The sequence below is a fragment of the Terrapene carolina genome, unplaced genomic scaffold (assembly GCF_002925995.2).
Source record: "Terrapene carolina triunguis isolate 2854851 unplaced genomic scaffold, T_m_triunguis-2.0 Scaffold84, whole genome shotgun sequence".
In the NCBI taxonomy this organism is placed as follows: Eukaryota; Metazoa; Chordata; order Testudines; family Emydidae; genus Terrapene; species Terrapene triunguis.
In genome coordinates this window covers 21,683,039-21,710,260 of record NW_020664435.1, presented here as the reverse complement: position 1 = coordinate 21,710,260, position 27,222 = coordinate 21,683,039, and the positions used below count along the sequence as shown (strand labels likewise).

The 27,222-nt window shown below is 39.6% G+C and overlaps 1 protein-coding gene across 1 annotated transcript in view; it reads right to left on the bottom strand.

Annotated features, from left to right (window-relative positions):
- The window catches only part of CRPPA (CDP-L-ribitol pyrophosphorylase A), a 181,238-nt gene that overhangs the window by 83,498 nt on the left and 70,518 nt on the right, over positions 1–27,222 (bottom strand). Inside the window, exons 4-6 of the mRNA XM_026649427.1 lie at positions 22,107–22,211; positions 13,791–13,836; positions 943–1,040 (exon numbers count right to left, since the gene is read on the bottom strand). Coding sequence (XP_026505212.1) covers positions 943–1,040; positions 13,791–13,836; positions 22,107–22,211 — 249 coding nt within the window. The remainder of the gene's footprint in view (positions 1–942; positions 1,041–13,790; positions 13,837–22,106; positions 22,212–27,222) is intronic.

Here is a 27,222-nt window from a genome sequence, read left to right as displayed (position 1 = left end):
ATCTCACAAAACTAAATGATTGGGAAACAAAATGGCAAATGAAATTTAATGTGGATAAATGTAAAGTAATGCACACTGGAAAAAATAAACCCAACTATACATACAATATGGTGGGGGCTAATTTAGCTACAACAAGTCAGGAAAAAGATCTTGGAGTCATTGTGGATAGTTCTCTGAAGATGTCCGCGCAGTGTGCAGAGGTGGTCAAAAAAGCCAACAGGATGTTAGGGATCATTAAAAAGGGGATAGAGAATAAGACTGAGAATATATTATTGCCCTTATATAAATCGATGGTATGCCCACATCTCGAATACTGCGTACAGATGTGGTCTCCTCATCTAAAAAAAGATATACTGGCACTAGAAAAGGTTCAGAAAAGGGCAACTAAAATGATTAGGGGTTTGGAACGGGTCCCATATGAGGAGAGATTAAAGAGGCTAGGACTCTTCAGCTTGGAAAAGAGGAGACTAAGGGGGGATATGATAGAGGTACATAAAATCATGAGTGATGTGGAGAAAGTGGATAAGGAAAAGTTATTTACTTATTCCCAGAACTAGGGGTCACCAAATGAAATTAATAGGCAGCAGGTTTAAAACAAATACAAGGAAGTTCTTCTTCACGCAGCGCAGTCAACTTGTGGAACTCCTTACCTGAGGAGGTTATGAAGGCTAGGACTATAACAGCGTTTAAAAGAGAACTGGATAAATTCATGGTGGTTAAGTCCATTAACGGCTATTAGCCAGGCTGGGTAAGGAATGGTGTCCCTAGCCTCTGTTTGACAGAGGATGGAGATGGATGGCAGGAGAGAGATCACTTGATCATTGCCTGTTGGTCCACTCCCTCTGGGGCACCTGGCATTGGCCACTGTCGGTAGACAGGTTACTGGGCTAGATGGACCTTTGGTCTGACCCGGTACGGCCGTTCTTATGTACAAGTACTTACTTTTACTTCGTTTTTCAGAGTTTCATGAAGGAGAAAACCTAACTGCACAGCATCTTCTTTCATATCAGTGGTAACACAAACTTGTTGTGATAGATTGTCTGTGATCAAGAGAAAACAAGAACTGAATGTTTCATATAAAGAATATATCAAACAAAATTATTAATCTGAACTCTACTTTCAACTTCTTCAGCTGTTGTTTTTCAATATAGCCTTTTCAACAGCTGAAAATCTCATTTTAAGAGGCCTTACTCCAAGGCAAGTCAGCACAATTAACATAAATCAGAAAATCAAATTAGCAGTTTATTCCCTATTTCCTACTTCTGCAGAATTTTGTAAAAATCTCACACACAGGGTCTGATCTAAAGCTCACTGAAATCAATGGAAAGATTCCTAATTGACTTCAATGGATTTTGGATGAACCCCACATACTTACATTTAATGAATATCAAGAAAGTATAATAATTTCCTGGTATACTGATTTCATACAAGCTTAATTCCTCTCCACCCCAACTTCCAAGTGGGCACTAAATACATTATTAGCAATGCTGTAAAAGGTATATTACGAAATGGGCAAGAAGCAGATGGGACAAAGATGCAGCCAGATAAATTAAGGCCTGAACCAAACAACCAGCTCCATGTGGGTGTTTGCTCACATGGAGCTCTATTGAAATCAATGAGGTTTTGGGCACAGGGAGCTACTCACATGGAGCAAATTGTAGAATCAGGTCAAATCCATCTGATTATGAGACAACAACCTCACAACTGGGAACTCATTACTAAACACATTGGTCTAGGAGAGAATAACAAATTCACTACTAAAAATAAGAATAATGCAGTTAATACCCAGTCAGTTCCATATACCAACATTTCAAAGCAGGAACTCTGACTCTAATCTTAAGATTCAACAAGATTTTTCCTGGTGGGTTGTTTTTGTTGTTATTTTTTAACAAATTTTTTTAATCCAACTCTTCTTATTTAATGCATTTTTTTGTCCTTTTGATGCTCAATTAACATGCATACTGATATGTACAGTTTGTATTGTCTTCTGAGTGTCTATTCTACAAGCAGCTAAAAGATAATAAATGTGCAGTATAATTATACTGAAAACAAATCTGTACTACACTTCAAGGACAAAAATAAACAAACCTAAAAAATTAAATTAGCATGAGGGATTTAAAAGAAATTATAAAAATATGTCCTGAATGCTCATCAAAACAACATTGGATATAAAAATATATACTGGCTTCATGTGGAAAGTTTTTAAATATTTAAACACCAAATGATAAATTCATTCAGATGTCTTTAACATTGCCTAAGAAAACTTTCCCTCCTTCTCTATGGCATATGATCAAGCATCTCTGTATAAAAGGTAACAAATACAGAACAAAAATAAATTTAAAAACTGCTTATTGCTATGGAGTTAGTGTTCTTGGAAAATGAATGAGATTTGTGATCATTTTCAAGCAATTTTTTTTATGAACATTAAAACTGAATTAATTGCCAAAAAGCTCTAAAGAAGAGGTGGAAGGGTGTTGCTATACTTTATATTATTTACAATGCCACCAAAGCACAATTTGACAGTGAAGAGAATGGTGGTGAAGTTCTTTGGATTAGGCTACAAAGAAAGAAAAATAAATGAGAAACAACAAGCATCTGCAAGGACCAGATGAAAATGAGAGTGACAAATGTATGGCCCAATTCTCAGGCAACTGGAAACCATGGGATACCACCCTTATGGGAGAATTTACATTCCTATAGATTTGTTGGGCAGAAAGTGAAGTCAAACATGCATCAAAGCTGTTTTCTACATAAAAAGAAACAATTTTATGATGTAAAAAGTGGGACCTGTGAGTACAGGAGAGGCATCCTGTATTTACTTCTTACCAGCAGAGAGGAACTGGTTGAGAATGGTAGAGAAGCTTGAAACCAGAAACCACGAATCACGTCAATTTAGCTAGTACAAGGAATGACGCGGTACAAGATATGTGTACATAATGAAGCAATTCAAGGGTAGTAGATTTCAGAAAATGAAGTGTTGAGGAACTAAGTATTTGAGTAAAGTCAGATTAGAGCAATTATGAAAATCAACATGTGGAATAAGGCTGTGGAATCTGAAAAAGCAGCAGAACTAAGACACAACAGACAATTTCTCTGAAAGAGGAGTCTGCAAACAAATAGCATCCAATGTAACTTCACAAGGGGCTGCTCAAAGATCTCAGTTTAAAAAGTCAACTCCCCTCAAAAATCTCCTATCCCCTGGAATCCAAGGGGTAAAGGAAAAAGAATACAAAAAGACAATTAAAATTTGTAGGTTAACCTTAATAGAGAAGAGCAAAACATCTTAATGCTATACAAAACAGTTAGAAGGAATAACAAGTCATTTTATAAAAAATAGCAGGTGAGGGAATAGTATTACAGAGAAAGTGAGGAGAGTAATACAATTAATGATAATGCAGACACGGATGGGATACTGAAATCATTTTTAAAATATGGCTTCAAGAAGAAAAATAATGAAAAGACGTTTGGACAATTAGATTTTATAGAAACATCTAAAGAAGAGGTAATGGATTGTTTGGAAAACTTGATGATACACAAAGTCAACTGGTTTGATGATATGCATCTCTTCATATTAAGAAAATTTGCATACAAACTTATTGTACCACTAACGATGCCTCCTGATATGCCTCTCCTCTCCTCTCCCACCATGCCCTATCTTCCCCTTTAACTGCCAGTTGGGCTGTTTTTCTTCCCTTTTCTTGATCACTGTTATATTGCCTCCCTCCACCTTACTACTGCTTTGGACTCCCCTTCCCTATGCGCACATGACACTCCTCAATATCTCTCTGGAACACTACTCAGCCTCTCTCCCATCTACCCTTGACTTCCTCCTCTTTGTCCCGGAACATGGAGTAAAATGTAGCTGTGGTGGGATTAAACCTCCAAGTGCTGTTTCCTTTTTAACCTGTAGTCCTATCAGAAAGTCTCTGTCCATTCCATAACCACAGCTAAAGCTCTCCATACTGCCAAAATATAATGGGCCAAATCCTGAGGTCCTTAAATCAGTGAAGTCAGGGAGTTTGTTAGAGTAAAATTAAAAAAAAAACAACACTTTACTCAGGACTTGCTCTGGTATGTTTAACCCTTCTCTCCAACATAGTCAGACTCCTCTGTTTGAATCCTAAGGCAGCCCAGAGGTCACCCCAACCCATTTTCTGAATCTTGCCACGTCCCAACTGTATCATTGCCTAGTCTTGCCACATCCCAATTTTGTCAAGCTTCATACAAGCAACTGCCTTGATAGTTTCTGACACTGGGTGTTTTCTTAGGCACTTGCCAATTAATCCAACTTGTTACCTGCATGGAACTGTCTTCTGCACCAGTCTTAACACTTCGTTGGGACAGTCTTTTCTTTTTCACACACAGTAACACGAACTAAAGATAAGCTTCATATCTTCCTCAATTTTGCCTTAGTACCATTTCTGTTTAGTAAGGCATTCTCACTTCAAATTAAAGATTTCTTATCATTGCTATTGAGAAAGATATGGCAATTTCCTGCACTATCCTTGGGAGACCTTATTGATTAAATTTTTAAGTATCTTTGGGGTCCATTGTATGAAATGAATGGTCTATTATTGTCTGGATATAAAGAAAGAAGGAAAGGAGACACTTGATATAGAATTTAATCAGGCCGCAACTTTACCATATAGATGCTGGCAGATAAAGTGTACAGTGCAGGCAAATCCATGTTTATTCAAATCATTACCTGGGGCTTCCACCAGCCCCCCTTCATTTTCCAACCCGTGGCTTGGAACTTACCATCCACCCCCCTCATAGGAGGTTAAGGTGGCTATGAGAACGGGGAGAGGGGTTGGCTCCCTGCCGTACCAATCATAGGAGTCCCCAACTTCCCTCACCCATTCTGTTCCTTTATCCAGCACCTCCTTTTAAGTCCTTTACCAGGCCATTTATCTGGTCACTGGATGCCTTCCCTATGGAGAACCTGCACTGGACATTCGCCAGGAAGCACCAGCAATTTGCTTGGTTCCCAGACATCTCCCAATGGCCTCTTGTATAGCAGCCCCAATAAGTGAAGCCCCATTCTCCCAAAAGAACCCATTGTCCCTTGCACCATGCCAGGTGCCAGCAGGTGAGCTGTCCTCGACCAGGTACCGCAACAACCGCCATCCGTGGTGGGCAGTATAGGTGAAAAGCACCCTTAAATTGAAAGAACTCATTAAAAAACAATGTCTTGCATAGCTCAGCTGTGTGCCCGGAGCCAAGAATCTCCATGCCACCGATTACATCATATGCCGAGGTTCCATAGAGCCAGCGGCATCTGCTCGGATTCGTTGCTAGCTCCTGGTGCAAGCTCATGAAATCTGTCAAACTGGAAACGAGACAAGGCATCTGCTATGCCATTATCCATGCCCGGCACGTGCGTGGGAAAAAAACAGATGCTGAGGTTTAAACATTGTAGAACAAATGCCCTCACCAACTTCATAACCCTGTGCGATCTGGAAGTTTGGTGATTGATAACCTGTACCACTGCCATATTGTCACACCAGAAACACACCCTTTTATTAGCCCGCTCCGGTCCCCAAATAACCACCGCAACGAAAATGGGAAAAAATTCCAAGAAAGTCAGATCACGCACCACCCCCTTTTTGCGTCCAGATGGCAGGCTTTTTCTGGGCACACCACCTGCCTTGATAAAACTCCCCAAAACCTGTATCCCCTGCAGCATCCGAATGGATTTTTAAACCCCTTGTAATAGCCATTCTGCCCTCCGCAATGATACCCCATTAAAGTGACTCCTTCATCTCTCTAGTGGCTCGTATGTAATGGTGTGACCTGGCTATGCCCACACTTGCTGCTGCCATCCGGGCACAAAATGCCCTCCTTGGGGCAACAACCCTGCAGACAAAGTTCGGGTGCCCCAGAATAGGTTGCAGATCTTGCAGTGAGTTTCTTGGCTCCTACTGCTCTCCTGAGCAATCCCAATAGCTCGTGAAGCTTATCCTGAGGGAGCCACGATATGCCCTCCCTGCTGTCCAGCTCGATCCCCAAGTAGGTCAATGTAGCCTGTTTTTTCTTCCACTAGGGGTACCCCCAACTGTTTAGCCAGGACCTGAAATATGTTCAATAGGTGAACACGCTCATTTGACCCGGCTTATCCTGCAAACAAAAAATCATCCAAATAATGCACTACTTGGCATAGTCCCACTGCCCACATCACTGCCCAGTGCAACATTGTACTACATTTTTCAAATGCTGAACAGGATACCGAACAGCCCATGGGCATAGCCTTGTCAAAATAAAATTGTCCCTCAAAAAAGAAACCCAAGAGCTCAAAGTCCAATGGGTAAACTGGCAGCAGTCGAAAAGCAGATTTGATATTGCACTTAGCCATTAGTGCCCCTGGGCCACAAGCCCTAACCATACAAACTGCTTCGTCAATGGAGGAATAACGCACGGAACGTAGTGCCAAATCTATCCCATCATTAACAGAGCCACCTCGTGGGTAAGACAGGTGATGAATTAATTGGTATGTCTCTCGAGTCTTCTTGGGGACCAAACCCAGAAGGGAAACCCTCAAGTTTTCTATGGGTAATTGGCCCAGCCACCCTGCCCTCCTTTAATTCCTGTATAATCTTCTTTTGAACAATATGTCCCATCCCAGTTACTGACTTTAATTTTTTTGACATCACATGAGTCCTACTCCCCACAAAGGGGATCCGAAATCCCACAGTAAACCCCTCCCACAAATATGCCCCATCTGCCTTATTAGGGTAATCCCACAGGAGAACCCTTAACACCTCCGGCCTAACTAGCATTGGTGCCCATGCTCATTGCACTGCCCCCAGTTCGTTCCCCTCCCCAGCTTGTGTTCTGTGTCCCAGACCCTGTTCCAACCGAGCCAGACCTGCAGTTGGCACTTGAGCCACCCCCAGTCCTGTTTCCTCCTTGTGATCATCCCTTACCGCTCTGGCAAGAACGGGCTGAATGGGTCCCAAAACATGCCTCACAAACGTGCCTGAATTTACAGATGTTGCAAAAACAGCCACCATCATTAAATGCCCAGCAAATATTATTACATGACTCAGGCCCCTCCCAAACTTGCTGTGATATGAACAAGCTCGGGAGGGGCCTGAGTCGTAAGAACTCCTGGCCCCCTTGGCATCATCCACTCCAACCAGAGTGTGTGATGAGGTATGTCCCACCTCATCCCAGTTTGTGTTGCTGGCCTTAATTGAAACTGTTCATCCCACTTTAAGTGTGGTGCAGTCATTATTGTGGGCCTGGATTGTGTGTAATCTCTTGATGTGGAATATGTGACAGATGCGACACCTGGCGGTTCAAAGGACTATATTGAACAATGTGCCAGGCAACAATGGACTTTTGAAACAAAAACTGTTGGGTTTTCCTGAGGAATATTTGCGGAGAGGTGAATGCAAATTCCCCACCTCTGGTTATGCAAAAACTCAGTCTTTTGAAGATACATCCTCAGAAGGGGGGGCTTTGTCTGCTGATCACCAATTACATGAGGCCCAGCTCAAAGGCCCAAGCTGTATAAAGGAAAGACGGAACTATTCCTTGTTGTTCTGATTCTGAGACAGTTATGAACTTGTAACCACAGGAAAAAACAACTTATGCATTTTGAAAGACCTACACCTACCAGAGCCCGAGACTGGAATTGAGGTGACCTCTGGTAAGCTTTTTTGCATGCATGTAGGTTCTCTTATTGTTTTAATATGTTTTCTCTGTAATATTTTCACCTTAAGAATAAACGTGCTTGCTTATAAGTAGCTGTGTGGTAACTTATAACTGCAGGCAATATACTGGGCATAGCCTCTGGAGAGAAAGCTAAATGCAGATGATGGCTTTTTAGGCAGTCTGGCTTGCTGGGGATATCACAATGTAGGTAGGAAAAACCCCAGTCAGGAGGCAGAGAGACACAGGTCTCCGCCCAAGAGAGGTAATGGCTGGGAGACAAAAGCCTAAAACTGCATGCCCTTGGTAGACCATAGGGAAGCAATACAGGTGCAGTTGCCCTAAACTGTGAAAGCTACGAAGTACAACACAAAGCTATCATTATAAATGCAAAGAAAAGAAATTTGCACTACTATGGTTCACCTGTCTACAATGTATTAGGGATGGAACTGAATAAAATATTTTAAAAAATTGTATACAAATGTACGATTCACTCAAAATAAAAGGCAGTTCCACTCCCACATTCTTCTAACAGCAACTGTAAGTAAAATAAGAATTCACAGAAATACACCTGCATTTTTACAGGAGTGTTTACACATATCAAGAATGATCATTTCCCCTTCCCTGCAAAGATGTCATTACAGGGTTATGAATTAACAGTGACTTTTGTTTGTATTACCCAAATGCTGAGAAATCTGAGCTGCAAACTTCCTAGTTTCACTGCCATGGACCTATCAACATTATGAGAATTCATCGTTCTTGCTGGAACAGTATGTAATGCAGCATATTAGGCATTTAAGATCATTCAGTGTTCAATTAACTTCAGGGCAAATAGAATTCATACAGATTTATTTTTAAAACTTGCTGTGAAAAAATACATGCAATCTCTGTTTTCACTAAAAAAAATGATGCTTTCAGCAACTTGAAAGAACATCTTGTGAAGTGCTTAGGAAAGTGTGAAAAAATTATGGAAATTATAGCCTGCAGACTGAGGTACACGAAGTCTGAAAAATTAAAAAGGAGGGAAAAATTAAATAATCTACAAAGGCAAGAAATCTACAAAAGCAAAAAAATCTAGGTTAACACTGAAACTTCAATCTTAACCTGACCCCTTTGCGCTGAGGTACTGTCATTCATAGAATGCTTCAGCACAGATTATTCAGTGACATCTTTCATCACCTCCTCTCTAGAATCATACCCAATCTTTTAAATAAAATGTTTGTGTGTGTATATATACACAAACCCATGGCACTCTATCATTTGAGCAATGGCTAAGTCAAGCGTAAAGGTGAAGTTGGTAAAAACTAGTTAGATTCTTGCAAATCTACAAACAAACCTGAATGAAGATTAATACCTTATCAATCTTTTTAATGGCAAACAGCAGTCTTCAGCTTTTAAGCATAACTTTTTTTTAATTACACAAACACACACACTTTCTTTTTCAAAATATTTGCATGACATGGCCCCCCTCAAGCCATCACTGAAATGCTTCCCCTTTACAAGCACATATCGTTAGCTAACCTGTGTTCTACTCTCAATTCTACAATGAATTCAACAGAATGTCCATGCTGTGGCTGCAACACGTCAAGCTAATTTCTTATGTGCTTTCCCTTACCACAGAAAAGCACACAAGAGTGGATAAACTACTCTGGAAACTTGGTATGGTTCATCATGCAGAACTTCCAAGGTATCACTCTCTCATGGAAGAAGGGTTTCTATCTGTGCAGACGGAGAGGGGAGGACGGGGACGGAATGACTGCCATTAGGTGTCCAGTCTGTGGATATAAACTTTCTTCAAAGGTCCATAGTTCTTCATAGAACACAACAAACCAAACCAAACCTATGATTGCCCACTTAACAAACACATAACTCTATGCACACAAAAACAATCATCACACTCAACACTGTGCATACTATCATTAGCATATAAAGAAGAGAGGGAGCAATATTTGTGGTGGCAGACAAGGAAGAGTTTGCTTCCATTCAGCCGTGATTATTATGGGCACCCATTGCCACATAGTGGAAACATGACATTGGTTAGGGTCTGCCCTGCCTTCCTAGCCCTGACTGATAATCCTGCATCATCTACATATGCCCTTTGATAAAAACAGAACTCACAGAAGTGTTTTTCAGAACCTTTCATATGTGCTCTCCATATAATATGGAATATAATTCCTGATTTCCATAAACTGAGGCTAGAAGTCTGTCACTACATTTGTACATATCTCCAAAATTGGGATTTGGCCCCATACATGGATAAGCAGGTGTCTATCCACCCAACTGTGCATATGGAATGCACAATCTGCATGTACACATTGATAAGCATGCATGCAAAAGTAGTTACAGAAGCAGGGCTCTGTTAATTAAAAAAAAATCAGGCTCTAAATTACAAAATTCTTGTTGAGAAGCTACTTTTAAAGTTTACATGTTTGAACTAGAGTTCAAAGATACTTACCCTAGGGGCAGTAGTCCTAATAGAGATTTTTTAGGATATTTTGTATTATCCAGATCTCATTTCTAAATGAGTCAGCCTGACTACAAGATGAGGTTTCCTTACTTATAGGCTATTAAAAAATAGACATGTGCCACCTTGTCTGCATACTCTGCAAGTTCATACCTGCTGAACTAAAGAAAAGCATTAATGTTACTGTTTATAAAATGAATGATACTGGGGTTTTGTGACTTAAGGAAGTGAGAAAATAAATAAGTATGTTTTAAGAAAACAGTTTCAGAAGATAGTGATTCATGAAGCTATTTATATATTGCACTGCACTGCTCTGAATATGAATGCTACATTTGTGTTTTCCTTACCTACATCAGAGTTCAGTTTAGTGGGCTGGAATTTGTCTATCATCAAGTCTCATTTAGCCAGCAGCTGAAAACCTAGTTCTGCTCTTCTGAAGCATTTGGGACTTGTTAGCTTTTCTTGCATAGGTAGAATTACATTTGTAACGTGGATGACTAAGGAATAAGTCACCTAATTACAGTCGGATGATGAATTGTGACTTCTTTCACACAATATTCTACAGCCAAGTACTTATCTTTACAACAATTTTTCTTTTATTTAATTATATTAAATTACAATTAGGCAATTAATCAAAGAAAAATTATAGAAATGCAAGAGTATCCTGTAATAAATAAAACAGCAAAATAAATCATTGTCCAGAAAGTCCATGAGACCATCACTGGAAAAGTGTATTAAAAAGAAAACTATTCCTTAGACAAGCTGTGCACAGCCATAAGTATAAATTTGACATTTTGGCTCATAAAGAATAAACTCTTTAAAGATTTGTTTATCCAAGATCATAACTCAAAGCAAAAAGATGCCATCTGCAGTCAGAAAGTGAAGACTTCTCCAAATTATTCTCATCAGAATGCATACCTTCGCCATAACTTAAATGGATTTCCTTACTGCCTAACTGAGTTAAAAGAAAAGCATTAGCATTGCTTAAAGGTCAAGGATGTCGTCTGTGACAGACGATGTGCACTACAGAACTTTTAGCGTGTGTGTAAATCATGGCCTGTTTTGAACAGTGGCCCAAAGGAGTAAGGAGGCACCAACTACCTGTATCACGAGTAGCAGCAGGACGGGGGAAAACAGACTCTGAAGAGCCACTACATCGTAAGAGGCTCCCGTCCCTGATGTGCATGACAGCAAAGCTGCACCAGTGTGTCAGGTGGTGTGCGTTGCACTGGATCTGGATCAGGTGCAGTTTGCTCCCTCCCAGAGCAGTGGAGAAACCACAGAAAATCATAGTCTTCTTCTGGGTTGCTCAACAGTGTGCGGCCTCTTACTCCGGGCTTATGGTAAAGCCATGATTTAGCACAAAATTATTAAATATTCTTTAGCCACAAATCACAAAACATCACAAAAGTCACTGAAAGAAAATTAATGCTATCTTTTATAATTCAATAGGGTTATATTTTAACTGTATTTAAAAAACTTTGAAACATACAAAATGTTGGTAGATTCTGAAAACCCTCACTCAAACTAGTAGCTCTAAGTCATATAAGTAGTTCCATTGATGCAGTACAACATGCTGGTCCTACATGTTCAATGCAAAAAATAAAGTATAGTTCACTTTAAAATTTTGTTAAAGGCAGTAAAAATGAAGACAGACATAATTTAAAGTGACAGTTTTTGGATAAATTGCCATTATACATTTGTAATAAATGGGATAGTTAAGGGTGAAATGGTGCAGGATGAGTGGAAAATTAGGCTAGGTCTACACTACCCGCCTGAATCGGCGGGTAGAAATCGATCTCTCAGGGATCGAATTATCGCGTCTCGTGGGGACGCGACAATCGATCCCCGAATCGACGCTCTTACTCCACCAGCGGAGGTGGGAGTAAGCGCCGTCGACTGGGAGCCACGGAGGTCGATTTTGCCGCCGTCCTCACAGCGGGGTAAGTCGGCTCCGATACGTCGAATTCAGATACGCTATTCGGGTAGCTGAATTTGCGTATCTTAAATCGACCCTCCCCCCGTAGTGAAGACCTGCCCTTAGAAAAACATAATATGGAGACTTGGGTATGGTGGGTTTTTAAAACTAAATATTGATTCTTTAGCCAAGATATGGTCAGCCTATTAAATTAAGTATGGTTTTGGACTGCTTGTATTGTTTATGTAAATCTAGTTCAGCTATGTTACTCTTGGCATTTCTAACCACTTAAATAATTTATATCAGTCTGAGCACGCAGAGCAGCCTTGGGTGGGCTCAACAAGTTTGAGTGACAAAAGTATAATGCTTCTTTGTTAAGTGGATGTTTATAAATTCAGTATCAAAACAAAACATATTAAGGTAAAAATCACGAGCCCTGTACTATACACACTCTATTGATTTTAATGTGAATTCCTCTCACGGAGAGCTTGCAGGCTTTGTCTGTGGCCAGCTTCTCAGCTGGCATAAATTGGCATAGCTTCATTCACATCAACGGAACTCTACCACCTTATGCCAGCTAAGGATGTGACCACTGATTATATAATGCTTAACTACTGTTCTGTTACCAGTTTATTGCCCCAGTTTGACTTTGATCCCACAAACACACTTGTTCTTAACTGCAAGCATATGAGAACTGCCGCTAAAGTCAGTCGGTGTACTCATATACTTAAAGTTAAGCATGTGCACAAGGGCTTGTGGGATTTGGATCTATATTATTCAAACTGAAAAAAAAATCTAATTACTTTTCAGTATTGTATCATCTGGTTAATTTTTGCATTTCTTTTAGCATGGACACCTCATTTTTATTACTTTCTATCTTTGAATTTATAGCATAAGCATAAACATAATACCTATGCACGAAATACAGGAATTAAAAGGAATATTGTTATCTAGTTATATCATCTGATCTTCTTCCTGATTTTACCAGGTCACAAATTCCAGTTAATTTCACATTAGAGTTCTCATGCACTAATACAGTGCAGCAATATTTTACGCCTAAACCATACATTGTTATTTGTTTTTTCAAAAACAATAAAATAAAATTTTAAACAAAATTTGTGGAACCATTCCTAATGGACTTAGATTTTGCAAATTCTTGTTTTTACAAAAATCTGGGTTTCACATTAAATGTTACCTGTCAGTTTCCCTTTAAATATTGGTGGCAAGAAAGAGAGGAAAAATACAGTAATCATAGAACAGTCAAGCAGGGCAGTTTGTACTACTAATAATGTTTTGGAATAAGTCTGTACAGTATAAAGCACTAAATATACAAAAATATATGCCAACATTCTATAAATTTTAAACTGACCTTTGTGTGTACTCAATATAAAAGTTATAAATTAACTGTCTTGTTAGTATAATAAATAGCCATATCTTTTTACAACATTTTCACCTCTAAAGTCACAAATATTTTTTCAAATATTCTACATATTCTTTATAGTCTAAATATTCTTTAATCTTTACAAATATGAGTAACATATATATATATAGAGAAGAAAGAGAGATAGATAGATAGATATAAACACTACAACTATATAAATAATAAATAACAAAGTTGGTATTTTTAAAAGAACTAACCAGAGCAGTTGTATGGTTATTGTTTCTTATGGTGATAAATTTAAAATAGTGTTATTCTAAATTCTGGGTTTGATTTGAGAATTATATGAATTGACAGTCACAAGGAAAAACACATACCCTTAATAATTGATTCAGCAGCATACAGATCCCGCTTGTAGGTCACCTAAAGGACAGAAAAACCTCATTAGACTTAACAGAGCAAGAAGGAATGTAAAACCAATAAAATAGTGCCCTGAAGGCAATTCTTTATATTAGAAGTATCATAAACAAATGATATAGTCAATTTCTTAATTACAGTAAATACCACTGGCAAATGTGAGAACATAAGTTACAACAATCACAAGAGATGCTATAGAATCACACTTTGTTGTTAAATATATAGATGTGTTTAGAGCTAATTTAAAACTATCACATGTTTTGTAACTCTTTAGGGAGCCATAACAAGCATGTTATCCTCTAGATCAGGGGTAGGCAACCTATGGCACGCGTGCCAAAGGCGGCACGCGAGCTGATTTTCAGTGGCACTCACACTGCCTGGGTCCTGGCCACCTGTCCGGGGGGCTCTGCATTTTAATTTAATTTTAAATTAAGCTTCTTAAACATTTTAAAAACCTTATTTACTTTACCTACAACAATAGTTTAGTTATATATTATAGACTTATAGAAAGAGACCTTCTAAAAACGTTAAAATGTATTACTGGCATGCAAAACCTTAAATTAGAGTGAATAAATGAAGACGCGACACACCACTTCTGAAAGATTGCCGACCCTGCTCTAGATATTTCACTATGGTTTCATACTGGGATTTTCATAATCTAGACTAGGTGGTAGTACTGCTGAAAAGGACCAGGGAGTTATAGTGGATCACAAACTGAATATGAGTCAACAGTATGATGCAGCTGTGAAAAAAAACTAATATCATTCTGGGGTATATTAACCGTAGTGTCATATGTAAGACATGGGAGGTTATTGTCCTGCTCTACTAGGCACTGGTGAGGCCTCAGCTGCAGTACTGTGTCCAATTATGGGCACCACACTTTAGGAAAGATGTGAACAAATTGGAGAGAGTCCAGAGGAAAGCAACAAAGATGATAAAAGGTTTAGAAAACCTGACCTATGGGGAAAGGTTAAAAAAACTGGGCATGTTTAGTCTTGAGAAAAGGAGACTGAGAAACGACCTGATAACATCCTTTAAATATGTTAAGGGCTGTTATAAAAAGAGGATGGTCATCAATTGTTCTCCATGTCCATGAAGATAGGAGAAGTAGTAATGGGCTTAATCTGCAGCAAGAGAGATTTAGGTTAGACATTAGGAAAAACTTTCTAACTATAAGAATAGCTAAATACTGTAATAGGTTATCAAGAGAGGTTGTGGAATCTCTATCACAAATACATGGTCTAGGTTTTCTTGGTCCTTCTTCACTGCAGGGGCTAGACTTGATAACCTCCTATGGTCCGTTCCAGTTCTATATTTCTACAATTCTATGAAAGGGATCTATTGCCCATATATCCATGTTGATTGCCATTCATTATATTACCCTCCTTTAATTCTGTATTAATAGAGTCCTGTATCAGACATTGTGTTCTTTTGTTTAGGACTGTCAGGATAATTAATCTATAATTACCAGGGTTATCCCATTTACCCTTTTTTAAATATTGGCACAATATTTGCTTTCTTTCAGTTCTCTGGAACTTCCTCAGTGATCCAAGACTTATTGAAAAATAAATATTAATGTTCCAGAGATCTTCTCTTTCAGCTCTGTTAAAGCTTGCAGATGCAAGTTATCCAGTTGTGATTTTAAAATGTCTAGCTATAATAGCTGCAGTATAGTATCGTCAGTTGCTGTAAGAGTGAAAAATATGTCATCATCATCTGATATATTTACATCATCTGGCTTTTAATCAAATACAGAACAGAAATGTTATTGAACATTTTTGCCTTTTCTGTATTATTACTGATAATTCTACCTTTTCCATCTAATAACAGACCAATATCATTGCTAAGATTCTTAGTGTTCTTAATATACTTTAAAAACTCCTCCTTATTGCCTTTAACTCTGCTGGACATAGATTTCTCCTTGTGTCCTTTGCATCCCTTATCAATTTTTTACAATTCCAAGCTTCTGATTTATATGAATTACTATCAACTTTCCCTTTCTTCGATTGGTTTTATACATATAATGTTTTCATAGCTGCCTTCGCTTGCCCTTTAAGCCAGGTCTGTTTTAAAACCAGCATGGTGGTCTTCCCTGATTGTGGATTTGTGGCCTTTTGGGAATCTAGTAAAATGTTCTTAAGCAATTCCCAATACAATTCACATTTTTCTGATTAAATTATTTCGCTCTGCTGATCTCTCTCGTAATTGTTGTCAGCTTTGTGAATGATTCTCACTCCAAAAATGAATATGTCGCAAACTTGAAAATAAAATTAATAATACATAAAGCATTTATAGAACAAAGGTAGCAAAAAGACAGTGCTCACATTTAAAAGCTTTGCCATGAGTAGTTATTAAACATAAGCAATCATGATATAGATAACAGGCAGGTGAAACAACCCGAAGTAATTAAAAGGAACAGTACTATATGCATGTAAAAATCACCTTTTCTGTGATTGCATCAGGTTAAGCGAGGGTAGGCAACCTATGGCACGGATGCCGAAGGCGGCACGCGAGCTGATTTTCAGTGGCACTTTCAGTGCCCAGGTCCTGGCCACCTGTCCAGTGGCTCTGCATTTTAATTTAATTTTAAATGAAGCTTCTTAAACATTTTAAAAACCTTATTTACTTTACATACAACAATAGTTTAGTTATATATTATAGACTTATAGAAAGAGACTTTCTAAAAATGTTAAATGTATTACTGGCATGCAAAACCTTAAATTAAAGTGAATAAATGAAGACTCGGCACACCACTTCTGAAAGGTTGCCAACCCCTGGGTTAAGCCATACTTAATGGGATGTAGATAGCATTTCAAATAATTAAAGGGTGATGGCAGGATGGCAGAACTGCTCTGAGGCAACAACAGATAAGGAATCTTCCTAAGACTTTTAGATTCAGTCACCCTGATCTCAAGAGGTGGGATGGAAGAGATGGCTTACTAATGTACCTCTCTCTGTTAGTAGCAGCTCTATATTTCATCATCTGTTTAGTGTAGCAGCCTTTGGGTGAGTACCTTGAGATTGGCCCACACTACTACACATTGGCAAGAATTAAAGAATGGAAAAAGGACAATTTCTCTCAGACAGAATCCAAAGATAGATACTGAAGATTATGGCAAAAGAAAGGTGTTCTGAAGGAATATCAGTTGATGGATTGTGGCTTACTAAGGACCTAGAAACCTCTACAAAAAATGTGTGGAGCAGAGACAGAGAAAGAGAGAGAGAGTGAGTGTCTGTCTCAGCATTTTTAATTACTTTAAAAACTGTTTCCCATCGTAGGAGGGATAATAGGCTGAAGATATTCTATTCCAGATACTCTGAAATTTCAAGAACCCTTTGAAGCATCATTATTGTGTCAGTTCTCCTTCATTAGGGTGGAGTTCTTTTTCTCTGTTGGAAGTAAGAAGACTGATGTTGATCTCTCTGGAGACATATCAGTTCTTGGCATGTGTAATATAACTCATCAGAGCACCAAAAAGCTTCAGAGAAAAGCCAGTAACCATAATAAAATAAACATTCACTGTGTGTAACAGGCTAATGTAGATCTTAATATATAGCTGAGGACAATTCTGCAAGATGATGAGCACAATTCAGGATTGAGCCTGAAGTATGAGCCTGAATCTGTTCTTTAGGGAGGATTAATAAGAAAACAAATGGTAGAGACTTTGTGCTTCTGAAAAAATATTCTCCCTAAAAATTATTTTAATATTTTTTATTTTATGTAGCCAATGCACAAGGAATGGCTTAGATTCTGCTGTTAATTTGTAAGGAAAGTTTGTGCTCTAAAAATGGTAGAGTTGTACAAGTAGTGCTTAAGGTTCAACAAATTACCTTTTCATCTTAGACTTACTACTATCTTAGTAGAAATAACGTTGGGTGGAAATTTACTGTCCAAGATGGATGATGTGTTTTGAACTGGCTCCAGACCTAGCAACATACTTATGAATCCTAAAATAATAAAGACTGATGAAAAATTGCAACATACAAAAATACAATAGCTACTCTGAGAGATGAAAAGACTCGAGGAATAATGCCTCACAAAACCCAAAACCAACAATGATATCTTTAAGCTGCAGGGGTACAGTCTTGGACATCTGAATCCACACCAACCTTGACAACAGTAGGGTGACCAGACGTCCTGATAAAATTGGGACTGTCCCAATATCAAGCAGTTTGTCCCGCGTCCCGACCGAAGTACGTTTGTCCCAATATTTTGTTTCGGCACTTCCCCGCCCCCCCTTGTTGCTTAGGTGGCGGTGACCAGCAGGGGGAGTGCCTTTTCAATTGGTACACTTCGGCGGTGGGTACATCCTTCTTTGGCGGCAAGGTTTATTACTCGCTGCCGAAATGCCGCCGAAGACCGTCAGCGACTGAAGGACCCTCCACCGAAGTGCCGCCGAAGACCGTCAGCGACTGAAGGACCCTCCGCCGAAGTGCCACCAAAGACTCGGACGGGTGAGTGTAACAATTGAAAAGGCGCTCCCCCTGCGGCGGTCCCGATATTTAGGAATTCTCATCTGGTCACCCTAGACAATAGCGAAGGATCTACAGTCATCATCAGACATGGTAAACAGTGGATTTCACAATAAAATAAGTGTTTGAAGAGATCTCCATCAAAGAAGTTTCAGATCTTGCTGACTGCAATGCAGGGCATGTTGATACACCCTCCACTAAAACCCAGATATCAGAGCAGGAGAAAATAATTGAGGTGCTAAAGGAAAATGGGGAAACTTAAACAAAAGGATACAGATTGATCAAAATCACCAAAGTAATAATTATATTTACTATTGTCAAGGCTGAATCCCCACTCTGGGACTTCGAGTGCAGAAGGTGGGGCCTGCAAGGATTCTAAAAATTAATATTGACCACTCCAGGCTTGTATTAAACTCCCAAGGTTACAGCTTCTCTCTGACCTTGGATGGGTAGATGCTGCCGCCACACAAATGCAAAAAACCCCTTGGGACCCAGGAAGGCGCAATTGGGAATTCCTCCCTGTGGAGTACACTCAAGCCCTTCCTCCTCGGGGGAAGAGCTGAGAAAGAAAACAAAGGAAATTAGCTGTTGCCCCCAGCTAATTAAACAACATATGCACATACCTCTTAGGACACCAAAAATGCAATCCTGGTCTTAAAAAAAGGTAAATTTTATTAAAAACAAAAAGAAAGAAAATACATCTGGAACTTAGGCTTTTGCTAGATTCTAAAAGAGCAATTCCAAAAATTCCAAAATAGCTTTCTTGGGGGTTCAGCTTAAATGTTACAAGCAAACAAAAGCATCTGGGGTTAGCACAGAGGAGTCCACTAGCCATAAGAAATAAAGAGAAATAAACCTAATCGCATCTTTTTAAAACCATTTCTGATCTACTTACACATCTGGGGGTTCCAAATAAGTAGTTTTAGGTATGATCTGATGATTTATGATCATACCTGGCTTAAAGCTTCTGATAGCATAACTGCTCCCTGTTCCCCTCTTTCCTGGAGAACAACAGAGACAAAGGGGTAGTTTTTTCCCCGCATTTTAAAAAGTTCTAGCCTTCCCATTGGCTCTTTTGGTCAGGTGCCCACTCCCTTTCCTTTACCCGGGGGACTTTTTAACCCTTTACAGGTAAAGCAAGCAGAGTACAGCCACCAAGAGAGACTTTATAGCTAACTGGCTGGCTGGGTGTCCATAAAAGGGAGCTACCTCCCCTCCCTCATTTATCACAACTATGAAGATGGGTTTGGTGGAAATCATAAGACGACAACATAAGAATCATTGGAATATCAACAGACAACAAAGTATCCCTATTAAGTTTGTAGAGTGGTTTCTAACAAGTCAATCAACTTGGATGTTAAAAGTCCCTATAAATTACACAGGGCTCAAGTTGGTGACTCAAAAGAACAGGTACACCATCCCACCACCTCTTAAGATGTCATCTTGTTCTCCAGATTATCAGATTTCATTTTAAAAAAAACTATATCTTTAATCCTTATGGTTGAAAGGAAACCTCCAAAAAGCAACCCATGTGTCACCAAAGCAGCGACATCTGCCAGAGATTGTAGGGAGCCTAAAACAATAGTGCCAACCAGGGCTGCCCAGAGGGGGGGGCAAGTGGGGCAATTTGTCCCAGGCTCCGGACCCCGCAGGGGCCCCCATGAGAGTTTTCGGCGGGTCTTCGGCAGCAGGTCCTTCAGTGCCGCCGAACACACCCAGATCGAGTGAAGGACCCGCTGCCGGAGACCCGGAGCTTCTTCCACTCCAGGTCTTCGGCGGCAATTCGGCGGCGGGGCTCATTCCGTTCTGGGTCTTCGGCGGTATTTTGGCAGCGGGTCCTTCACTTGCTCCGGGGACCCGCCGCCGAAGTGTCCCGAAGACCTGGAGCGGAAGGACCCCCGCCACCGAAGACCCCAGACCCCCTGAATCCTCTGGGTGGCCCTGGCGCCAACAGGCATGATTTGCTCCTCTTCAACTCAAGGAGATAGTAACTCAATAGATGCTAAATAATAATAATGTGAAGGTCAGAATTATTAACCATGTCACTGCTGGTCAAAGCATGTATGAAAGGAGAGGGAGGATCCTATTATGAATATCTACTGTGAGTGATCTCTCTTTTTGGCACCATAAATGGATGGTGTGCTTGGGCAAGTTCCCCTAGTCAAAATGAAGTCAAGACTAAGGAGCCTAGAAAGGCATCTGAGCTCCTTGAATGGGGAACCAAGCTCAATGAGCCCATATCATCTATGAATACTAACTGCATCTGTTCAAAATAAAAAAAAAATAAAAAAATCTGAGGACTCCTAAATGTTCATAAATCTATTGGGGTTTTTTGGTACTTTGTGGCAGCAAAGACTTCTCTTTCCCATGTGTACCTTGCTTGTGTCAATCACTTCTTGGTGACTTTAAGACTAGATTATAATGGTGTACTTGGGACTGCATCTGAACTCTATTCAGAAAGTGACAGAATGCATGTTTAAGCAGGGAACCTTACAACATATTGTATTGGTGCTCTGTGGTCTGCATTGGTTGCCTGTTGGTTTCTGACTGAGTTTAAGGAGTTTGCATTTACCTATAAAGCCTTAAATGGCCTGATATTTGTCTGAGAGACAACCTCTCTGCCCATGTTACACTGTGAAGGTTGTGATCGATTGAGGCAGTCAAAATTGAGTCCCTTTGATATGAAAGAAAGGAGGTTGCTGTCAAGCAGTTATCCAAAAGACCCTATCGCTTTGGAACTTGTTTCTCACTTATGTGCAATAGCTCAAATGTGTTGACCTTCAGTCTTTTTATTGTGGTTTTTGTGGATGAAGACTTTTTTGGGGGGACAGTATTTAAGGAGGCTGAGATACTTTCCCCTCATCTTACTGTACTGTTTAATTAGTTACTACTATATATTATAGGGCTGCTACATTTTAAATAGCTGTTAAGGGCACCTAGAATTTGGGACAGCTACCGTTTTATTCCACCTATATACCCAAATAAACATAGAGAGCCGCTACCTGGGAGCTCAATCCACATCATTATGCAGCTTTGCTCTCTTAATATGGTTTCCAAATCGGATGCTTACTTCAGGAGTGCAGTCCCAGTCACTGTTCAGTACCCACTGAAGTCAACTGGAATCTCTCCACTGAGTTTAATGGGCACTGGATCAGGCCCCAAGTTTTCTCCTCAAAACCAGCTCCTTAGAAAGTTGTTTCTGCTTATCAATTTCCTAAGGATGGGAATCTGTATTGGCAATAAAGTAAGCAGAAAGAAGCAACCCATCTTAAATGGAACTCTTTCAAGTTCCTTGTTGGCACAAATGCACACTCACCAGCTTCCATCCCCACTCTTGTGGAGTCTAGTCAAGAGTCTGAAGAATTAAAAGGACCCAAGGGTGCATCTGGGGGTCACACCTCTTGATATGACCTCTCATGGAATGTTGCAAAGCTTAAGGTGAACTCCATGAAGCCTCACCATATTCAGAACTTTCCAAAGGGTTCCAAGCCAGCAGACCTCAAGAGTGTGACTCTGTACTGACAATCTACACGAAGAACTGCAAATACAGGAATAATTTCTTTCTACAACCTTTAATTGGGTAAGAATTATTTCTTTAAATACCTCCAATTTTTATATTTATACATTACCCATCAACTGTTATAAACCATACCCAAGTTTTTAGAATTTTTAAACTTGTAAAACAAAGGCATAATTACTGTAACATCTTAAGGAATTTTAATATTTTGTAATTATCTGATATTTTAGCTGCTGTGGTGTTTTTGCCAAAAATATAAATAAAAGAAAATCAATATTGCTCTTACCTTCCAGAGGTCAGGCGATCCTTCAATAAGTTTGGCATTCGTTTTACAGTATTTTAGAGCCAAGTGCAAACATTCTGTCCCGTAATCCAGGTCATAATCACTACACTGCAGCAATTAAAACAAGAACAAATTTGTTTTTATTATATTTAAGAGTATAATTAACATATTAATGGTCTAAACAACAAAATATTTTGTCTAGTTTAACCACATTTTGCGTCCTTACAATCCTATTCACAGCTCTGGCACCTTAATAGTTGTGTAGGTTAGGACTGAGGCGCTTTGGCACAGTTATGCTGGGAAGCCTACCCTGTTCACACTATGCCAGACTCCAGTAATTTATGGACTTTCATGAGTCTAGATAGATATGGCCATAACTAGATAGACTTGCCACACCATCAGGTACTGAACTTTGATGATCAGAAGTTAAAGTTATGAAAAGTTATGAAAAGTTGCTGATGAGGCCTTGATTTCTAAAGGGAATTATGGAAATAGTTTAATAGTAAACTTCACAAGTATGTGGAGCTGGGTACCTAGCAGTGGAAGAATTGGCATTTTCATTGTCCCTTTTGTCTTTTGAAGGGTGGGAGATGGAGGGCCAGGGAGTTAAATCCCTTACAGATGTGTGCATCTCCCATTTATTTGTTCCAATTTTTACACACATACAGAACCCTGCAGTAACAAGGCTCTATGTTATATCCACAAGTTTTCAGATGAAGACAAGTGACTGGAATTCCATTTGCTTTCCTATCAGCATGAAACGGCACTCTCCCAAAACACCCTTCTTCTCCCCTCATACCCTTCAAGCAGCTGAGCACATCTAATTATTGAGGACTTGAAAGGCAAGAATATTAGGACTGGAAAGCAAAATTAGGGGACAGATTCTCCCCTGAGCCAAGCTACACTCATCACAAAGCATGGACTGAGGTTTATGACTCCCTGAATGTCAAGCTGTACTGGCCCTGATGTAAGTTAAGCAGCCCTTAGGCTATATTACACTCCCTAAAGGACCACGAACCAACTCAGAATTGTGTTAGAACTCTACACCATCTCCTAGCACAGGGATGTAAGGGGTGAGGATGGCATAGGAGACAGCACTGCAGGGGAAATTCCCACGTGACTAGATTATGTTCTATTTGTACTGCTCAAGCAGCGCAAAGTGTCCAAACCTCTAGAATCTAGCAGCCTCCTATACACAAATTTCACTATTAAATTATTCTTCCTTGAATTTGGTGGGCATTGCAAAGGTGCCAGGCTCAGTGTAGAGAAGTTGTTTATCATGTTCAGTTTAGGAACACATAGTTAACATAAATGGTTCTAAATTTTGACCTAGGGTATGACTCATACCATGCAAATGCTCCAGAATAACTCTGAAGATATTATTTAAAAATAAGAGTTCACATGTAAAATACATAGGAAAAAGTTTTCTTCTTCCAAGCTCTGAGTAATTAAAATATGGTATGATTACACAATTAAATGTAGCAGACAGCAATTTAGAAGAGGAAAACCAGACCAGAACACTGTAACACAGTAGTGGGCAGGGGGTAAACCCAAACTATTTATACTCATATACCTCAGTACTGACATATAAGCACCATAAGCAGGAGTATGAAATTGAGAATTTTATGGGGCAACAGAGAAAGTAACCTGATACAATTATTTTAGATTCCCCCCTCCCCTTTCTTTTCCTTCTTGTTCAATTTAGGGAAGGAAAAAAACAACAAAGTGTAACATGTCAGCTGTGAGACTTCTTTAAAGTCTATTTGGCTGATTACAGAAGATAGGAGCAACAATGCTGTAATGCAGGGATCAGTTTGTTTACCTGCCGCGTCCGCCAATCGTGGCTCCCACTGGCCGTAGTTCACCGCTCCAGGCCAACAGGGGCTGCGGGAAGTGGTGCGGGCCGAGGGATGTGCTGGCCACCGCTTCCCGCCGCCCCACTGGCCTGGGGCAGCGAACCGCGGCCAGTGGGAGCCGCGATTGGCCGAACCTGCGGACATGGCAGGTAAACAAACTTGCCAGGCCCGCCAGGGTGCTTACCCTGGCGGGCCGCGGGCCAAAGGTTGCCAATCCCTGCTATAATGTGACTCACAATAGTTTTGCATTTCCTCAGTAAATTTAAGGGTATATCTACACTTAAAATGCTACAGTGGCACAGCTGCAACAGCTTCATTGTAGACACTCACTACAGCAACAGGAGCGTTCTCCCATTGCTCTAGTTAACCCACCTCCCCGAGAGGTAGTAGCTAGGTTAATGGAAGAAATTCTTCCATAGGCCTAACACTGTCTACACTGGGGGTTAAGTCAGCATAGCTACGTCTCTCCAGCTGTGGATTTTTCACACCCCTCAGAGACATAACTAGACCAATGTAAGTTCCCAGTGTAGAACAGCCCTCTGACAAATAACAACGTGATGTAAGAATCCCTTGGTTCCGGTCTATCTCTTGCAAGGTATCTGTGAAATGCCTGAAGGAATATATCAGATAAAGAAAATAGAACTGTATGAAATTCTAATTGTCTCTTACTATAATATTTAAATGAATAATAATAATTGGTTTTCCAGTCAGTCATCTTGCAACCAGCAAGAAAAGCTTTTTATCCCTCCAATTTTTTAAAAAACGAGATGAATTTTAGCAGTATATTTCCATAGCCATTTTTAATAGCTTTAGGTAGAAAATAAAACAGGAGCATGAATTCAGGTGTAACACACCTAAAAAGAAAGGGAACTTGTTTCAGGAAACTATTCAGACAATCATAACAACAGCAATAAAAAAAGTTTCACAATTTTATTTAAATTAGACAAAGCTATTATATGCCATACACTAAAGAACTAAATCACATCCACAACAAATAGCCTGATTCCATGCTGCAGTGTTTCTGATATATATGATATGAGGTTGTAAATTGCACACACATTTGGATTTAGGGACAAAATATTCAAAAACACCAGTAACATTGGTGGTATTTCAAATGGGTCTCAATCACGAACATTTATTATTAAAAAATTTCCCTCCTTAAGAGATTCTTCAGGTATGTATACACAAATTATTTTCTATTAACATAGACTCTCAGACTTTAAGGACAGAAGGGACTATCATGATCATCCAGTCTGATTTCCTGCACATTGCTAACCATCCACCCACTCCTGTAGTAGTGGGTCCCTAAACTCTGGCTGAGTTACTGATGTCCTCAAATCTTGATTTAAAGACTTCAGGTTACAGAGAATCCACCATTTACTCTAGTTCAAACTAGCAAGTCACTTGTGCCCCATGCTACGGAGGCAGGTGAAAAAAACCCAGGATCTCAGCCAATCTGACATGAAGGAAAATTTCTTTCCAACCCCAAATATGGCAATCAGTTAGACCCTGAGCATGTAGCCATGACCCACCAGTAAGACTAGGAAAGAATTCTCTGCAGTAACACAGAGCCCACCCCATATCCTGTCCTATCTATGGTCACTGGAGATATTTGCTATAACAGTCACAGATGGACCACATGCCGTTGCTGGCAACCTCATCATACCATCCTCTCCATAAACTTATCAAGCTCAGTCTCAAAACAAGTTAGGATTTTGTCCCACTACTCCCCTTGGAAGGCTGTTCCAAAACTTCATGCCTCTGATGGTTAGAAACCTTCTTCTAATTTCAAGCCTAAACATATTGATGGCTAGTTTAAATCTACATGTTCTTGTGCCAACATTGATCCTTAACTTAAATAACATTTCTCCCTCCCTGGTGTTTATCCTTCTGTTGTATTTATAGAGAGCAATCATATCTCCCGTCAACCTTCATTTTGTTAGACTAAACAAGGCAAGCTCCTTAAGTCTCCTCTTGTACAATAGGTTCTCCATTCTTCTGATCATTCTAGTAGCCGTTCTCTGCACCTGTTCCATTTTGAGTTCATCTTTCGTAAACATGGGAGACCAGAATTGCACACAGTATTCCATATTAGGTCTCACCAGTTCCTTGTATAGTGGTAATAACACTTCTCTATCTCTACCGGAAATACATCACCTGATGCATCCTAGGACTGCATTCGCCTTTTTCTTATTGCTAGTCCCTAAGTGCATGACTTTGCACTATTAAATTTCATCCCATTTCTATTACTCCAGTTTTCAAGGTTGTCCAAATCTTCTTGTATGATATTCCAGTCCTCCTCTGTTATTAGCAATACCTCACAACTTTGTGTCATCCACAAATTTAATTTGCACACTCCCACTTTTTGTGCCAAGGTCATTAATGAAAATATTCAATAAGATTGGTCCCAAGACTGATCCTTTGTGGAACTCCATTGGTAACGTCCCTCCAGTCTGACAGATCACCTTTTAGTATGACCTATCACAGTCTCCCCTTTAACCAGTTCCTTACCTACTTTTCACTTCTTGTATTAAACCCCCATCTTCTCCAATTAACTAATAATTTCCCATGTGGAAATGTATCAAATGCTTTACTGAAATCCAGGTAGATTAGATCTACTAAATTTCCATTGTCCAGATTAGAAAATCAGTTAATCTTCTCAAAGAAAGAGATCATCTGACATGATCTTTCATAAAATCATGCTGTATTTTATCCCAATTACTGTTCACCTCTATGCCTTTAAATACTCTCTCTTTCACGATTTGTTCTAAGACTTTGCATACAATCGAGGTCAAACTAACAGGCCTGTAGTTTCCCAGATCATGTTTTTTTTTCCCTTTCTTAAATATAGGTACTATATATTTGCAGTTCTCCAGTCATAGGGTACAACCTCTGATTTTAAAGATTCATTAAAAAACCTCATTATTGGCCATATCCTTGTTCCCATTAGCCAAACCAGGATTATCTTTTATCTCCGCCTCAGCTTCAATCTTTAGCAGTCCCACTTTTCTTTCCCTCTTTTCTTTTTATTTAATCTGGTTAAATAACCTTTCACTATTGGTTTTAATTGCCTTTGTAAACTCCAACTCTGCATGGCTTTTGGCAGTTCTCACTTTATCCCGACACATTCTTCCCTCCAAGAGATAGCTTTCCTTGCTGATCCAGCCCTTGTAGGCTTTTTGCTTTCTCTTAATAACCCATTTGAGATGTTTGTTTATCCAATTTGGTCTGTAGCCCTTCCTTACAAATTGTTTCCTCTTGCT